This window comes from Gymnoscopelus microlampas, assembly GCF_963454915.1.
Source record: "Gymnoscopelus microlampas genome assembly, chromosome: 12".
Taxonomy (NCBI): domain Eukaryota; kingdom Metazoa; phylum Chordata; class Actinopteri; order Myctophiformes; family Myctophidae; genus Gymnoscopelus; species Gymnoscopelus microlampas.
In genome coordinates, this window is record NC_139949.1 from 39,655,263 (window position 1) to 39,670,573 (window position 15,311).

The 15,311-nt window shown below is 42.3% G+C and overlaps 1 protein-coding gene across 1 annotated transcript in view; it reads left to right on the plus strand.

Annotated features, from left to right (window-relative positions):
- Positions 1–15,311, plus strand: part of LOC311057329 (teneurin-2-like) — a gene marked incomplete at its 5' end in the record, with an annotated part of 126,484 nt that overhangs the window by 37,168 nt on the left and 74,005 nt on the right. Inside the window, one exon of the mRNA XM_084074284.1 lies at positions 8,794–9,041. Within this exon, the coding sequence (XP_083930410.1) occupies positions 8,794–9,041 (248 nt within the window). The remainder of the gene's footprint in view (positions 1–8,793; positions 9,042–15,311) is intronic.

The window sequence follows — 15,311 nt, forward strand, 5'->3', positions numbered from 1 at the left end:
GGCATTTCTTCCTCGGCCTAGAGAGAAAGTGTGTGCAAAGTTTTACGGAAATCGTACGCTGCGTTCATGATTTGAGGCTTTTTGTTCAAAACGGAGCGCTCCGTTTTGTTTAATGACTATAGAGATATCGTGTACCGATTGCCGTGACTTTTGGACATGCCTGATGGAGACAATAATAAGCTTGGGAAACACTCTTTCTTAAAGGACAAGTCCAGACTAATATAAAATATTGTATGGCGAATTGAGCCTCCGCCTGTGCGAATCACACACTAGCGTTCCGTTCCGCGCAGGTAATTACGTCACCACCTTGGAGGTGTGTATTAACTCTTAAAGGTAACAGCACCTATGCATTTAAAGGAAATACTGCCTCTGGTAAAGTAGAACAAATTATTGTAAACATTGTGAATTATAACTGTACTTAATAATTGTCCTGTGTGTGTATATCCACCACAATATAGCCTTTTTTTCCTACTTATATTGATCCTAAATGACTGGCCATGGGGTCTATTTGCAGAATTGCCTGTCGTCCAGTTTCCCCAGCAGCCCCCATTTCATATTATTTGTAGCAGTCAAAAGGTGTTTTTTTTCTTTTCATGAATGTTATTAGTTGTCATTGCACACGCATCCATGCCTTGGTTGTCCCACATGAGCTGACACACTCTTGTAAATCATGTTCTGGGGTGAGTGCAACTGCCAATCAAAGTCACTGTACTGGCCAATCACAGCGCGTTTTTTACGGGACTTGGCAAAACCCATAACGGCTGTATATTCGCCGTTGGTCTGTTTAGCAGACTAAGGCGGCTCGTGTGGGACAACCAAGGCATGGATGCGTGTGTAATGACAACTAATAACAGATTCATGAAAACACGTTTGACCGCAACAAAAAGGAGCGATATGTTTATGGGCTCTGCCCATTTGGGATCAATATAGGAAAAAAAGGCTATATGTTATTTTAGTCCAGACTTGTCCTTTAATACTGCTGCTGTTAGAGATTCTTTCTTTTTTTCTGGTTGTATATTATTATTATTAGTAGTAGTAGTATTAGTATTAGTATTATTATGCTACAATGTCTGAGGAACCAGAAATAAATGTACTCTTATGTATCTGATTCTGTACACAAGATGTAACCATAAAGAAACCTTGACCTTGAACCTCTACTTTCCTACTACCTCAGGCTGACCGCCGCCTAGCTCTAACAGACATGACATCTCCTGGTGATGTTATGTTTCAACAGCCTGTCCCTTTGTCCGGTGTAACAGGGCCCTGACCTCGCTGACAGTTACTGTTAGGGACTCCCTACAATCTGCAACTTTGTCTACATGGCCCTGGCCCCTGGTATACAATACAGTATATATATGGTCAAGATTAAGGCTTTAGACGAAGATGTCACACCGTGGGGCCTTCTTCGGCTCCTGTGTGCCTGTCTTTGCCACTGCACTCTCCCCAGGCCAGTATGGAGAATCTGCAACAAAGCTGTTTTTACTGGGCTTGAGGCAACACTGCCCTAGGCCTTCATCTCCAACAGCCGGCCACCCGCTGCTTTCTCAGGCTCAGCACCTTTAGCTTTGATCTCAACCTCCCTGGCAACCTGACATGCTACACCTAGTGGTTCCCAAACTTTTTAGCTCAAGACCGCAAAAGAGAAATGACATGTTTGCCCGGGACTCAAACTGGTGAAAATAGCAGCTCACGTCGCTTTGTGCCACGTTGTGAGCTTGTAGATCTGCTAGTTTCACTTCTTCAAAACGTTTTTTTTTTTTTTTTAATGGAAATTATTAGATTTTTAAATTGAATTTATGAACTTTTGAAATTGTTTTAATTGATTAAAAGTTGTGTGACAGTTTATTTTTTTATTTATTTTTTAAATCTTTTAAAATACATCTAACTATATAAATGGCGAGCAACTTCCGCACCCTCGGTGGTGACACCCCACAGCTCTGTTATCGAATAAACAACGCACCGCCAGACCACATGTCGCCTACTGACTCGCCACGGCCGCCGCGCTGAATTTACGCCTCGCGTAGGGGACATCTCACTGCTCACTACACCGTTTCCACCGCGCAACATAATTAATTCTACTCACCAAATGTCGGACAAAACGGAAGGGGAGCCAGCTTCGTACCGTTTACCGTGCGCACGACCTCATCACGACAACAGCAGCCAGCCGCTGCGGGGGTTTTTTCCTTTTTTTCAACACTTTTTTTTTGGTCACCATTTTCTCCAGGCACCATTTCTGGTGTAACGTGCGCCAGCATGCGCTGCGTTGCCAGGTTTGCACAGCCTGCGCCAGAAATCTCTACTGCCCACTCTGTGCTGCAGCTACACGGACACACAGACAGGTACACGGAGGGACCTACAACATGTCTGGACATGTCTGTGTAAGCGAGAACTATACTTCGCCAGTACAACGCTGTGTAACCGACAGCACGTGCGCACGACCAAATCACAACAACACCAGGCGGCCGCCATCTTGCAGAAAGGGCTGCCATTCGCCAGCTTTCAGAAAAACAAGCAACCACCTTCATATTTTTTTTTTTTTTTTTTTTTTTTTCCTTTTGGAAATTTTCATCCCACGATTTCCGCGCGGACCACCAGGGGGTCCGCGGACCCCCTGGTGGTCCGCGAAACATACAAAATATAATTTCTTCTACTTATTTTTCATCATTTTGTAACTTTTACATTACACTTTCTTACAATTTCTTCTTTTTTTTTTCCTTTTTGCTAATGTTACTTAGACAATTTGTCTACCCCCATATACACACGCCCACGCGGGCCCCCTGCGCGTACATGCCTCTAACAGCCATAATCCCCATCTATACTGCCCACTCTGTGCTGCAGCTACACGGATACAGAGACAGGGACACGGAGGGCCCAACAAACGCAAAGCCCCGTGCGCGGCTGGGGTTGAGGGGGGCGTAGCCCCCCGAAACTCTAGTATTATATATTTTTCAAATGTAGGAAACGAAAAAAGGGGATATTTACTTGCTACCCATAACAACAATTGGTCCCACTGTTTGGGAAACAGTGTGCTACACTACAGCCTCAACTTCAGTGGTAACCACCACGGCCACCTCTTCCGCTATGGGTGCTACCACATCAGTCACCACAGAAACCTCAGTCACGTTAGCAACGACACCCACCTTCAACCTCCTTGCTATGGCCTCCACTGCCTGGGCAGCACTACAGTAGCTGGCACCTGTCTCCCTGCCAACATCAGTAGCCTTTGATTCCTTATCCTCCTTTGAAGTAACTAGAACCCGACGGATGCCAGATATTTGGGTCCGACGCTGATCCAAATGTTTTAGTGACTGTTTACTAATGTTTTGACTGATATTTAGCCAAAAAGTGCTTAATCAGTTGTAATCCATTTGAAAAAAAAAAGATTTGATTAGTTTCCAGTGGAGAAGATTTATCTTATAAACAAACAAATAAATAAATAACAAATAAACCAAAATAATCTTGAATCTTTTGATCGAAAATGTATTAAGTTAATTAATTACATATTAAATGTCAATATAAGAAAATAACATTTAACTTTGATTATACAATAAACAAGAAAACACACATTAAAATATACACATAAACTGAACAGTTTAACCATTAAAGACCTTTTTGAAACATTCAAAAAAATACACATCGCCTGCATAATTGTAGATCCCAATGGGATCAAAAAAGTCAAATGATGGCCAATAAATTGGTCTGGCTCTAGTAACCTCTGTCCATATGGCTACTTCTTTATCCTCAACCTCCAGCCTAACCGAACCACTGACTGGCTCTTTTTCACTAACAACTGCAGCTTCCTGCACAGGCTGCTGCTCCCCTGTATCTCTCCAGGGAGACTTAGCAACTGTCTCCACCCGGTCGACGGCGTTTTTTTCCTTTTGGAAATTTTCATCCCACGATTTCCGCGCGGACCACCAGGGGGTCCGCGGACCCCCTGGTGGTCCGCGAAACATACAAAATATAATTTCTTCTACTTATTTTTCATCATTTTGTAACTTTTACATTACACTTTCTTACAATTTCTTCTTTTTTTTTTCCTTTTTGCTAATGTTACTTAGACAATTTGTCTACCCCCATATACACACGCCCACGCGGGCCCCCTGCGCGTACATGCCTCTAACAGCCATAATCCCCATCTATACTGCCCACTCTGTGCTGCAGCTACACGGATACAGAGACAGGGACACGGAGGGCCCAACAAACGCAAAGCCCCGTGCGCGGCTGGGGTTGAGGGGGGCGTAGCCCCCCGAAACTCTAGTATTATATATTTTTCAAATGTAGGAAACGAAAAAAGGGGATATTTACTTGCTACCCATAACAACAATTGGTCCCACTGTTTGGGAAACAGTGTGCTACACTACAGCCTCAACTTCAGTGGTAACCACCACGGCCACCTCTTCCGCTATGGGTGCTACCACATCAGTCACCACAGAAACCTCAGTCACGTTAGCAACGACACCCACCTTCAACCTCCTTGCTATGGCCTCCACTGCCTGGGCAGCACTACAGTAGCTGGCACCTGTCTCCCTGCCAACATCAGTAGCCTTTGATTCCTTATCCTCCTTTGAAGTAACTAGAACCCGACGGATGCCAGATATTTGGGTCCGACGCTGATCCAAATGTTTTAGTGACTGTTTACTAATGTTTTGACTGATATTTAGCCAAAAAGTGCTTAATCAGTTGTAATCCATTTGAAAAAAAAAAGATTTGATTAGTTTCCAGTGGAGAAGATTTATCTTATAAACAAACAAATAAATAAATAACAAATAAACCAAAATAATCTTGAATCTTTTGATCGAAAATGTATTAAGTTAATTAATTACATATTAAATGTCAATATAAGAAAATAACATTTAACTTTGATTATACAATAAACAAGAAAACACACATTAAAATATACACATAAACTGAACAGTTTAACCATTAAAGACCTTTTTGAAACATTCAAAAAAATACACATCGCCTGCATAATTGTAGATCCCAATGGGATCAAAAAAGTCAAATGATGGCCAATAAATTGGTCTGGCTCTAGTAACCTCTGTCCATATGGCTACTTCTTTATCCTCAACCTCCAGCCTAACCGAACCACTGACTGGCTCTTTTTCACTAACAACTGCAGCTTCCTGCACAGGCTGCTGCTCCCCTGTATCTCTCCAGGGAGACTTAGCAACTGTCTCCACCCGGTCGACGGTGGAGTCCTCTGTGCCTCGCTGCTCTGCAGGCCCCATGACCCTCGCCACGCCTAATCCTCTCTATCTCCAGGTCTAACCTGGCCGTCGTCTCCTTCTTCTCTTTCTTATCTTGTCTTTCCCTTTCTTGCTTTTTGTCGTTGGAGCTCCATTTGGCTTTTTATTTCAAGTTCTGAGTCTGACCACACTTTCTTCAACCGTAGAGCCTTAAAATGCACTCGCGTCAGAAGACATTTTCCTATTAAAGCTGCACTGTAACTTTCCTGTTCTACCGCGGATTTGAACCCGCGTCCTGCATAAGTGCTGAGAGAGCAGGGGACACCAAATACAACCGCCCGAATTGTATACGTTATATTGCATTAACATAAACATACTCTACCATACAGATTGGACCAAATTACATTTTATACAAAATAGTTACATAGTACCACTGTAATGCTACAGTTAAACTGAACAACAAACAGACCTGTTTTACAGCACTGTTATTCTCAAAACTCAGTGGTTTCATCAACCATACCAAAAATCTGTTACTGCACAACTATGCACCAGAACTACAGTACCTCTAGTAACCCAGTAAAATCATCGGCTCTATTTATCAGTTAAAACAGTGATAGCAGGCCCCCAGGCTATGTTTGTCCCTGGCTCCCTGCTATATTTACCAGGTGATAGGGGAGGGTTGCAGTGTCCTATCATACTGTGGTATTATTGGGCCGTTCAATTAAGAACATAGGTGTTTCACTTTGCAGCAGAGAGTCTCCGCCATGGAGAGATATTGAGACAAGCTCCTTAAAGCCATCACTTACGTTCCCACTTATGTCTAATCAGATTAACCCCAAAATTTGCAAAAGGAATACAACTAATCCTACAGTTAAAAATGATTGGTGTCTGCTGCTAACAGTTCCTTTTGTCCTACAGTATGTCTATGTCTATGTTCTTGTTATATATATATATATATATATATATATATTTTTTTTTAGTTTTTATTATCTGTTGTAGCATAAATTGCCCAGTTTTGGACATAATAAACTTGACCTTGACCTTGGCATGAGGTTAAAAATAATCTTATTTCCTTTCCTGTTTTATATGGGGTAATAATTATTTTGTACCAGGTAAAACTGATGGGGGTGCTTTAAAATACAGTCAAGGTCGTAATGCTTACATTTGAGGAAATTGTCTTTAACTATAATATCCCCCATAAACCCTTTTTAACTGCAACTCAGGATCTTTATTGGCTCAATCTAATTCCTCCTCTGTTTCCATTGGAGAAAGAGTTCACCCTTACCCTAACCTTAACCCTGACAGATTCACGCCTAACCCTCACCCCCACCCTCACACATTGCTTTTGCAGTGTCGATGCAATAATCAGTGGACTGTCTGTGCCAATGCAGGCAGGCAAATGCCTGAGGTGTCTCAAAGCTCAAGGCTTAAGAGTCAGCAAGAGGTCGTCTTTTTTTTTCCTGAGGCTGTCAAAGCCCTGAAGAAGGAAAAAGGACTGCATTCAATCCGACACCCCTTTTAGCTCACAACACAGCATAGAATGTCCTCTTCTCCTTATGTTTTGGGACAAACCCCCCCCTGCACATATTGTACTAGGCACATGAACGTACTCGCACTATATCCGGTGGCTGCCGTTCCTTATTCATATTCTATATACACCCCATTGCTTAAAGCCCACATGCTGCTAAAATGATTTTGACCTTTTTTATTGTCTTTTTTAAACACCCTGCTAAAAAGGTTTTACACTTTTTCCTCCCTTGTCTTAAATCAGTACTGTTATTATCATCATGTTGTTATTGTTAGCACAGTCTGGGGAGCATGTATTTCGCCGTTTGTACTTGTATGAGTGAGGGACAAATACATCCTCTTTACTATTGCTGTCAGCAGTGGCGTGCACAGACATTTTGAGGGGCAGGTGCTCAAGTAAATTATGCTTTTTTTTGTTTACTTGGTCTGCTCTTTTTTCCCTCTACACCTATACCTCTTTGCCAAAAATAGCCGATCTACAAGCCCACAACGCCTCGCAGCGCGAGGCGTTGTGGGCTTGTAGATCTGCTAATTTTGGCTAAAGTTCTCCTCAGAAAAGAGATGCTAGGTTTCGAGTGGTTATGGTAAAAAGAAAAATCATATCACATAAAGATTTGGCGGACCCCCTGTAGTAAACTCTGAGGACCCCCTAGGGGTCCCGGACCCCCTGTTGAAGACACCTGCTGTGCCCTTTTTTCAAAAGGGACTTCTGGTCAAGAGGGCAAAGGGCAGGTGCTCTAGCACCACCTAGAGTCTATCTGTGCACGTCCCTGGCTATCAGGTTATCCCCTTCTCCTCATCTGGGTGTTAGGTTTGATCCTCACCCGACTTTTAATGACCATATAAAATATCTGTGCAAAACTCCGCCGCATTCGAACCCTTTCAGATGCAGAGAGGCTTGTCCGCGCCTTTATCTCCTCTAGGCTGGACTACTGCAACACACTCTTCATTGGAATCCCTGGCAACAGTATTCAGAAGCTGCAATACATCCAAAACGGCGCTGCCAGCCAGGATGCCTAATGAGAGTCCGTAAATGATGGACACATAACAGCCATATTTTCCACTGCACTGGCTCTCCCTGTCTCATTCAGGATTGAATACAAAGTCCTGCTACTCACACATAGAGTACATGCAAAACAGACATGCCCCCCCCTCCCTACCTACAGGAACTCATTACTCCATAAACATCCACCCACACAACCCTCAGATCTGTGAACAGCTTCCTCCTCCAGGTCCCCAGTACCAAGCTCCGCACCATGGGGGACCAGGCCTTCTGTTCGGCTACACATGCGCCACGGCACCGCAGACCCTGGACTCTTTTAACCCATTAAGAATGGAACTGTGTCATTTTTAGATTTGAGCTAAAAAAGCATTATTTTACCCTTTGGGCTATTCAAAAATAGCAGATATACAAGCTCATACGAGTGCCGCGCTACGAGCTTGTAGATCTGCTATTTTTGAAAATGTGTGCAAACCTTTGAATATATATATATTTAAAGCGAACATTTTTAACTCAAATCTTTGCTTCTGGGGGTCCCTGGAACAAAATATTTTGATGGGGGTCTGCGGCCAAATACATATCATTTTGGGGGTCCTTGACATGAAAAAGATTGAGCACCACTGATATAGAAACATACGTTTTTCAGAAAACTGTTGAGATTTAGGAGAATCGGATTTAGTAGAATCGGCTTCAGGTCTCAATGGGTTAAGACAGTCCTAAAAACCTTGTATTCAGGAAGGTTTTTTCTGCGTTACATTTTATTCTTCACTCAGCCACAGAGCATGTTTTGATTGGTTATAATTATTTGAATGTGCGACGCCCCTCACCTGCCAATCCATTAGCTACACCCCCCAGTAGAGTTACCACAGAGTAGAGACGAATGAAGAGCCAGCCAGTCAGTGTAACAAAGCATCTGTGTAAGCCAGCACAGTTGTAAGGTCATTGAAATGGTGTCATCAACAATGCCCCTTTTGTGTGTGTGTGTGTGTGTGTGTGTGTATGTGACATTTATTAATTTGTGTTTATAATGCTTTATAGTTCTAAACAACAATCCACCTCACTCATCTTCTTTCCCAGGCATTTCCTGTTCAAGACACCGTCCTCCCAGACCACGCCCCTCTTCTCATCAGGCCCCGCCCACGGTTACCCTTTGGCCTCTGGCTGTTCGGTCTACTCCCCGCCACCCCGCCTATTACCCAGAAGCACTTTCAGCAGAGGTTCCTTTAAGCTCCACAAGCCCAGCAAGTACTGCAGCTGGAAATGTACAGCAGTCAGTGCTATTGGAACTGCAAGCGTACTGGCCCTCCTGCTGTCATACTTTATAGGTGAGTCTGACTGGCTGCTTGTGTATTTTTTTAATGTGTGTGTGTGTGTGTGTGTGTGTGTGTGTGTGTGTGTGTGTGTGTGTGTGTGTGTGTGTGTGTGTGTGTGTGTGTGTGTGTGTGTGTGTGTGTGTGTGTGTGTGTGTGTGTGTGTGTGTGCGTGTGTGTGTGTGTGTGTATATCTGTGTGTGTAGCTCACATACATAGGCCTATGTACTGTAGCTATGCCTATTTTTGAGTTGTGCCAACCACTCCTACATTTGACTTTGTCCGTGTGCCCGTATGTCCGTCCGTCCGTATGTCCGTCCGTATGATTGGTCAAGCTTCACGTGACACGTGACAATATGTTGTCACGTGTCACGTGACAACATATTGTTGCTGATTGCAACACAAGGATGCAACCAGTTACACTTTCAAAGGCACCACTCTCTTCACACTGGGTGTGATTTTTAAATTAAGCAGTGACCTTAGTTTTATTCTATAGTCAATGTTGCCGTGTTTCGCTCAGAAGTAAAATGTTCCCATAAGTATATTTGCGCTTCAGTGCACTTTCATTTTCAGTGAATTAAAATCCTACCTTTTGTTCACATTAAGCGGTGTCCAGGAACATTACCTCTTCATTATAGCACCCACTTTGAGTGGTTTAGAATGAAAAATGGAGTGGTCAGTTGAGCATTTGCTTCATTATCACTCTGCTTATATGAGTAACATTTCACCACGTTTCAATGTAATCAAAGCAATTAGCCACAAGAGGTTGTGGTTTGCTGTGGATTTTAGAACAAGCTAACTTACTGTACCCTCTTACTGTAGCTGTTCTAAAATCACTGTAATATGGCTTATTGCTTATCTATGGTATGCCATGGTATGGCAACATGAAAATCATAGACATGTCCCAATTAAAAGAGTTGTTAATAACAATTTCACTAAAATAATAATTTCTAGAAAGAAAGAAAGAAAGACAGAGTACCCATTGTACCGGTCTGTCTGTGTCCCTTTTGTGCCCATATATGGAGATATGTATTAGGCCTGTCCCAGACTAAGAATTTATATAGCTGAATCTGATAAGCCAAATGTTGCCTATAATAGTCGACTGGTAGTCGAATCATGCAAAAAAAATAAAAAGTTGTTGTAAAATCCCATTAAATCATAATATATATCCTATTTTGGGCAAAATATTAGTTAATTAATATAACAAATTAGGCCAATTACCTCTCAGTCGAATCATGCAAAAAAAAAAAAAAAAGAAATGTTTGATTATGTTCCTTATTTTTTGGTATACCACAGACAATCAGTTTGGGTTCAAGGCCAATCATGGTACTGATCTATGTATTTAATTTATGCTCTGAAAGAAGTGGTTGAAAAATATAGAAGCCAGAATTCCTCTGCGTTAGTCGGTTTTATTGATGCATCCAGGGCTTTTGACCGGGTTAATCATCAGAAGTTGTTTTTAAAACTTAGATAAAGGGAAATGTTGGAAATGGGGTCCGACAGTGGGGGTTACTCTCGCCAGCCCTATTTAATTTGTACATGAATGATCTTTTTGTTCAGCCAAGTAACTGTAACACGGGTTGTATGATTGGAAACACCTTAGTGAACCACCTTATGTATGCTGACGATTTGGCTATACTTTCTCCTATCAGTGCTGGTTTTCAACAACTGCTACATTATTTTCTGAGTATGGAGTAGCATTTGATATGAAATATAATGCCAAAAAGAGTGTTGTAATGATTTGCAGGACGAGAGGGGATAAGGATCTCTCCTTTCCATATTTTTATCTGTCAGATCAAGTGTTACAATCTGTATGTAGCCAAGCTAAGTATCATGGGGCATTTTATAACAGACCAACTGACTGATGATGATGATCTGTATAGGCAGCGCCGTATATTATATGCTCAAGCTAACATGCTGGGGAGGAAATTCTACTCATGTTCAATTGATGTGAAGGTTCTGAGCCTACTGTACTCCCCTGTATACCGCCCCCCTGTGGGTTAAGTTCAGGAAGGCAAGCATGCATTAACTCCAGGTTGCTTATAATGATTGCACGCGTATACTATTGAGAAAACCAAGGTGGTACAGTGCAAGTGAGTTGTTCTGCAATGTGGGAGTCAACACTTTTCATGCCCTGTTGAGAAACCTGATTTACAAATGTATGTGTCGACTGAATGAGTCTCAGAATTATATTATTATGCTGCTGTCTAGCCCCAGCCTCAGTGTTACAAGATATCAGTCTACTTTTTGGAAACACTGGTATGATTGCCTCTTGTAATAGCTGATGTTTTTATGGTATCATAGGGGTGTTTTTTTTAAGGGACCCCTAAGTCTACACAAATAAAGTTGATTGATTGATTGGTTGGATCAGCGGTTCTGGACAACTGGATATCCGAACTACTCCACTGCGGGCACCACTCCATCGAGTTTGAAATCGGTTGGTACAGTACAGTATATGCAGGGGTGCACATAACTGGTGCGCAGGTGCGCATGCGCACCCAAAATAAATAATGGGCGGCACATCAGACGACGCGAGGCGCTTTTGCGTACCAACAGCTGGGACAGGAATTTCCAAGCTTTTATTTTTTAGCAAAAATAAAAAATAAAAGCCTGGAGATCGAGGCTAGGAATTTACTTCCTGAAGCCACACTCACACAATCACGCTAAAGCACACGTCGGCCCCATGTACAGCCATTAGGCGCAGGAGGAGGGGAAGCATGCTGCACGTGAATGTGTGAGTGTTGCCTCGCATCGACACACACAGACACGCTGCGACTCGCAGCTCGCTGCACGCAGCCAGCAGCGGCTGTCACCAATGATGAACGCACCGTAATGGTGCAAAATATGCCGTGAACGTCCCAATCTGGCGGATGAAAGCAGCGGGGGTTCACCAAACGGCGTGAGAAAAAAAAAACTCAGAAAAACGGCGGAATTTTGAAGCAGAGCGTCCTTTTTTCTCGCACGATCCCCTCCCTTTTCCCTCTACACCAGATATGTTTGCCAAATAGACGATCTTTAAGTTCATAGCGCGTTGCATTGTGGCGCATTGTTAGCTTGTAGATCGGCTATTTTTGCTGAATGTTTGCTAAATGTTTGCCTATTATGACATCTGCTGCCGACGTGGCCCCCAGATAGTTCATGGGTTGTCAGTCCCATGCCTGCATGTCAGTGTTTGTGTGTCTGTAGGCCTACCGTACATATGTCAGCATGTAAAGAAACGTTTATGTGTGTGTGTACGTGTGCAGACAGCGTGGCCTACTTAACTTATGTGTATGTGTCTGGAATACCAAGCAGGCTTGTTTGACAGGCCAACTGCACCCAAAAATGTGCACGCACACGCACTAGGGCATTAACAGAATAATCGAATATTCGAATATTCGACTATCAAACCGACTATTCGACTATCAAACCACTATTCGATTATTCGATAAAAAAAAAAAAAAAAAAAAAAAGTTTTTTTTTTTTTTTTTTTTTTTTGATTTTTTTTTTTTTTAGTGGCTTTTCTGCAGCAGACACGCAGCTGTGAGCTCTGGTGTGACGTCAACTCGCATTCCTTGAGTCCAGTCATCAATGTCATTGAAAAAAAAAAAAAAAAAAAAAACTTTTTATTTTTTTTATTTTTTATTATTTTATTATTTTATTTTTTATAATCAAATCGATTAATCGAATATTCGAATACTTATAGGTCGAATAATTCGAATACTAAAAATCACTATTCGTGAATGCCCTAGCACGCACACACGCACGCACACACAAATACACTCACTCAGTCACTCACTCAGTCACTCACTCATTCATTATTAGGATGGCAATTTTATAAATACCACTTTTACCTTTTCTGCCCTGTTAACCCTAACCATAAAGCCTGAGTTATACTTAGTTAAGTGCCAGTGTCGCACACCAAAAATAGCCGATCTACAAGCTCACAGCACGCCTGAGCTTCTCGTTTATTTGATTAATGGGAAAAGTATCTGATAGAACAACGTCTAAGAAGATAAATCGACCCATGCAGCCCTACGTGCTCAGCTGCACACGCCGGTCGTCCATGTTGTTGTTTTGGCCTCCCTTTCTAAAGCAAGTTGTCAAAATCCAGCCTGATTTAATGCTCCTCCTGAGACTCTTGAGTGTCTGAGCTGCTCCCAGAGTTGTTGAAACACCTAGGGCACCTCTTTTGTTCTTTAAAATCTCCTCAGACCCACCCCTCCCATACCCGTGCCTCTCACTACTGCGTTATGGGGGAATTTACAGCACAAGGTGACTTTCTACACTGCATTTTGGAACCCTGCCCTCACTATTCTGGGCACGTCGTAATAGGCAAACATTCTGCCTAAATAAGCAAACATTCGGTGAGAAAATGCAGATCGACAAGCTTGGGTTGTGAGCCTGTAGATTGACTATTCTCAGTGAAGAGATTTGGTGTAGAGGGAAAAAAGGAGCGGACCGACGATAGACCCCTGGGGGACCCCGGTCAACGAAGTATAGGGTTTAAGCATGCAAGGTACTAAGCTGCTTATCGGGAGCAGTAACGCAGAATTCATTCCTGCAGCAGGGAGCGGTTTTCCTCGAAGCGGTAGTGTACAAAATGTCAGAAACATTAACGTCACGTTTGTGTGTCCGCCTAGTCCAGTGGTTCTCAACCAGTCCTTGAGGGGGTTCTAGGTGGTCCCCAACTAAATGATGGAGAGTTGGTAACCAAATGGACCCTTATCGATCTTTAACTCTTGAGAGTGTAAAATGAAACCTTGAAAGTTAACGTTTGCCGTTATCTGGAATATCAAGCAGGAACACATTATCTGTTATCCGGTACCAACATCAATACAGCATGGAATCGTGGACAAAATATTATTCAAAGATATCAAAATATTCAAAGTTTTGGGTCTGAGAGGCTAAATCTCATCAAACAGTGGTCCGTGGGTCAAATGCCGAATAAATAATGGACCTTGATATTAGGCACGTAACGATTCACTCAACTCACGATACGATTCGTGCCTACTTGATATGAAAAGGGTTGAAAACCACTGGCCTAGAGTCCACTCTTATTTACGCTGAAAACATGTGTCAGAATGAATTTGCACCCTCAAGTAAAATGTTACCCATAAAATAATAACCAGAACTACCTGCCTCTTCGCTGTACGTGATGCCAAACAGCCTTCCAGTAGCAGCAGATTGCAGACATAGTCTGGCTTTTTGGCTGCCATGCAGCCTCTGTGATGTTTTTTTGATGAACAAGATGGGGAGCCAGCCTGCGGTGTTTGTTTTGAAACCGGACCGCTTGTCATCGCAATTCCTCTTTTTTTATCAGCAAGTAAGTAGCCATGGGAGCCAACTGTTCAGCATGGACCAGCATACTGTAGGTTAGGATCCTGTCTCTCCTCCCGACCTCCTGAGCTCACTGTTTCTGTAGCGTGATCGGCAGCTTGATGTACACTACAAGTACACCCCTTGGACATGATGCTATAGTTTCTAGCGATTCCCAACCTGCGAGCCCGGGGCACACATTTTAATAATTGATAATATAACATTAATATTAAATATCTATGTAAAAAAATATGTCATGAAATGTTTTCTTTAAAACCTTGAAAAATTCATCGTCATTGTTATACCCATAAATAGGAACTTAATCCATTAAGACCGAGAAAGCATCGTGTCATTTTAAGATTTCTTTGGCTATTCAAAAATAGCAGATCTACAAGCTCATAGCGTGGCTCCGAGTGCCGCGCTATGAGCTTGTAGATCTGCTATTTTTTGAAAAATCTTGAAAATGTGTGCAAATCTTTGAATATAATATATATATTCTTAAAGCAAACATTTTTAACTCCAATATTTGCTTCTGGGAGTCCCTGGAACAAAATATGTTGAGATGGGGGTCTGCGGCCAAATACATATAATTTTGGGGGTCATTGAAGGAGGCATGATCTCGGCTCTGGGCTCCCTAGGCTGGCAGGGGGAGTGTAGCGCCCAGGATCACTTAGATAACTGGCACCGGGTGAAAAAGGGTTACAAAACCGTGGGATTAAAAAAAAAAGAAAATAAACGTATATATATTCAAAGATTTGCACAAATCTTCATGATTTCTCTAAAATAGTAGACCCACAAGCTCATAGCACTCGTAGCCACACTATGAGCTTGTTCTAACCTTTTCTAATATATTTTCTAAAATCATTTTAGCGACAAATAGCACATCTACAAGCTCACAACATGTCACATTGTGATGCGTTGTGTACTTGTATGTAGATGTTATTTTCACTATTTTAGAAACAGGGATCAAGTGGTTAATGTTTGTGT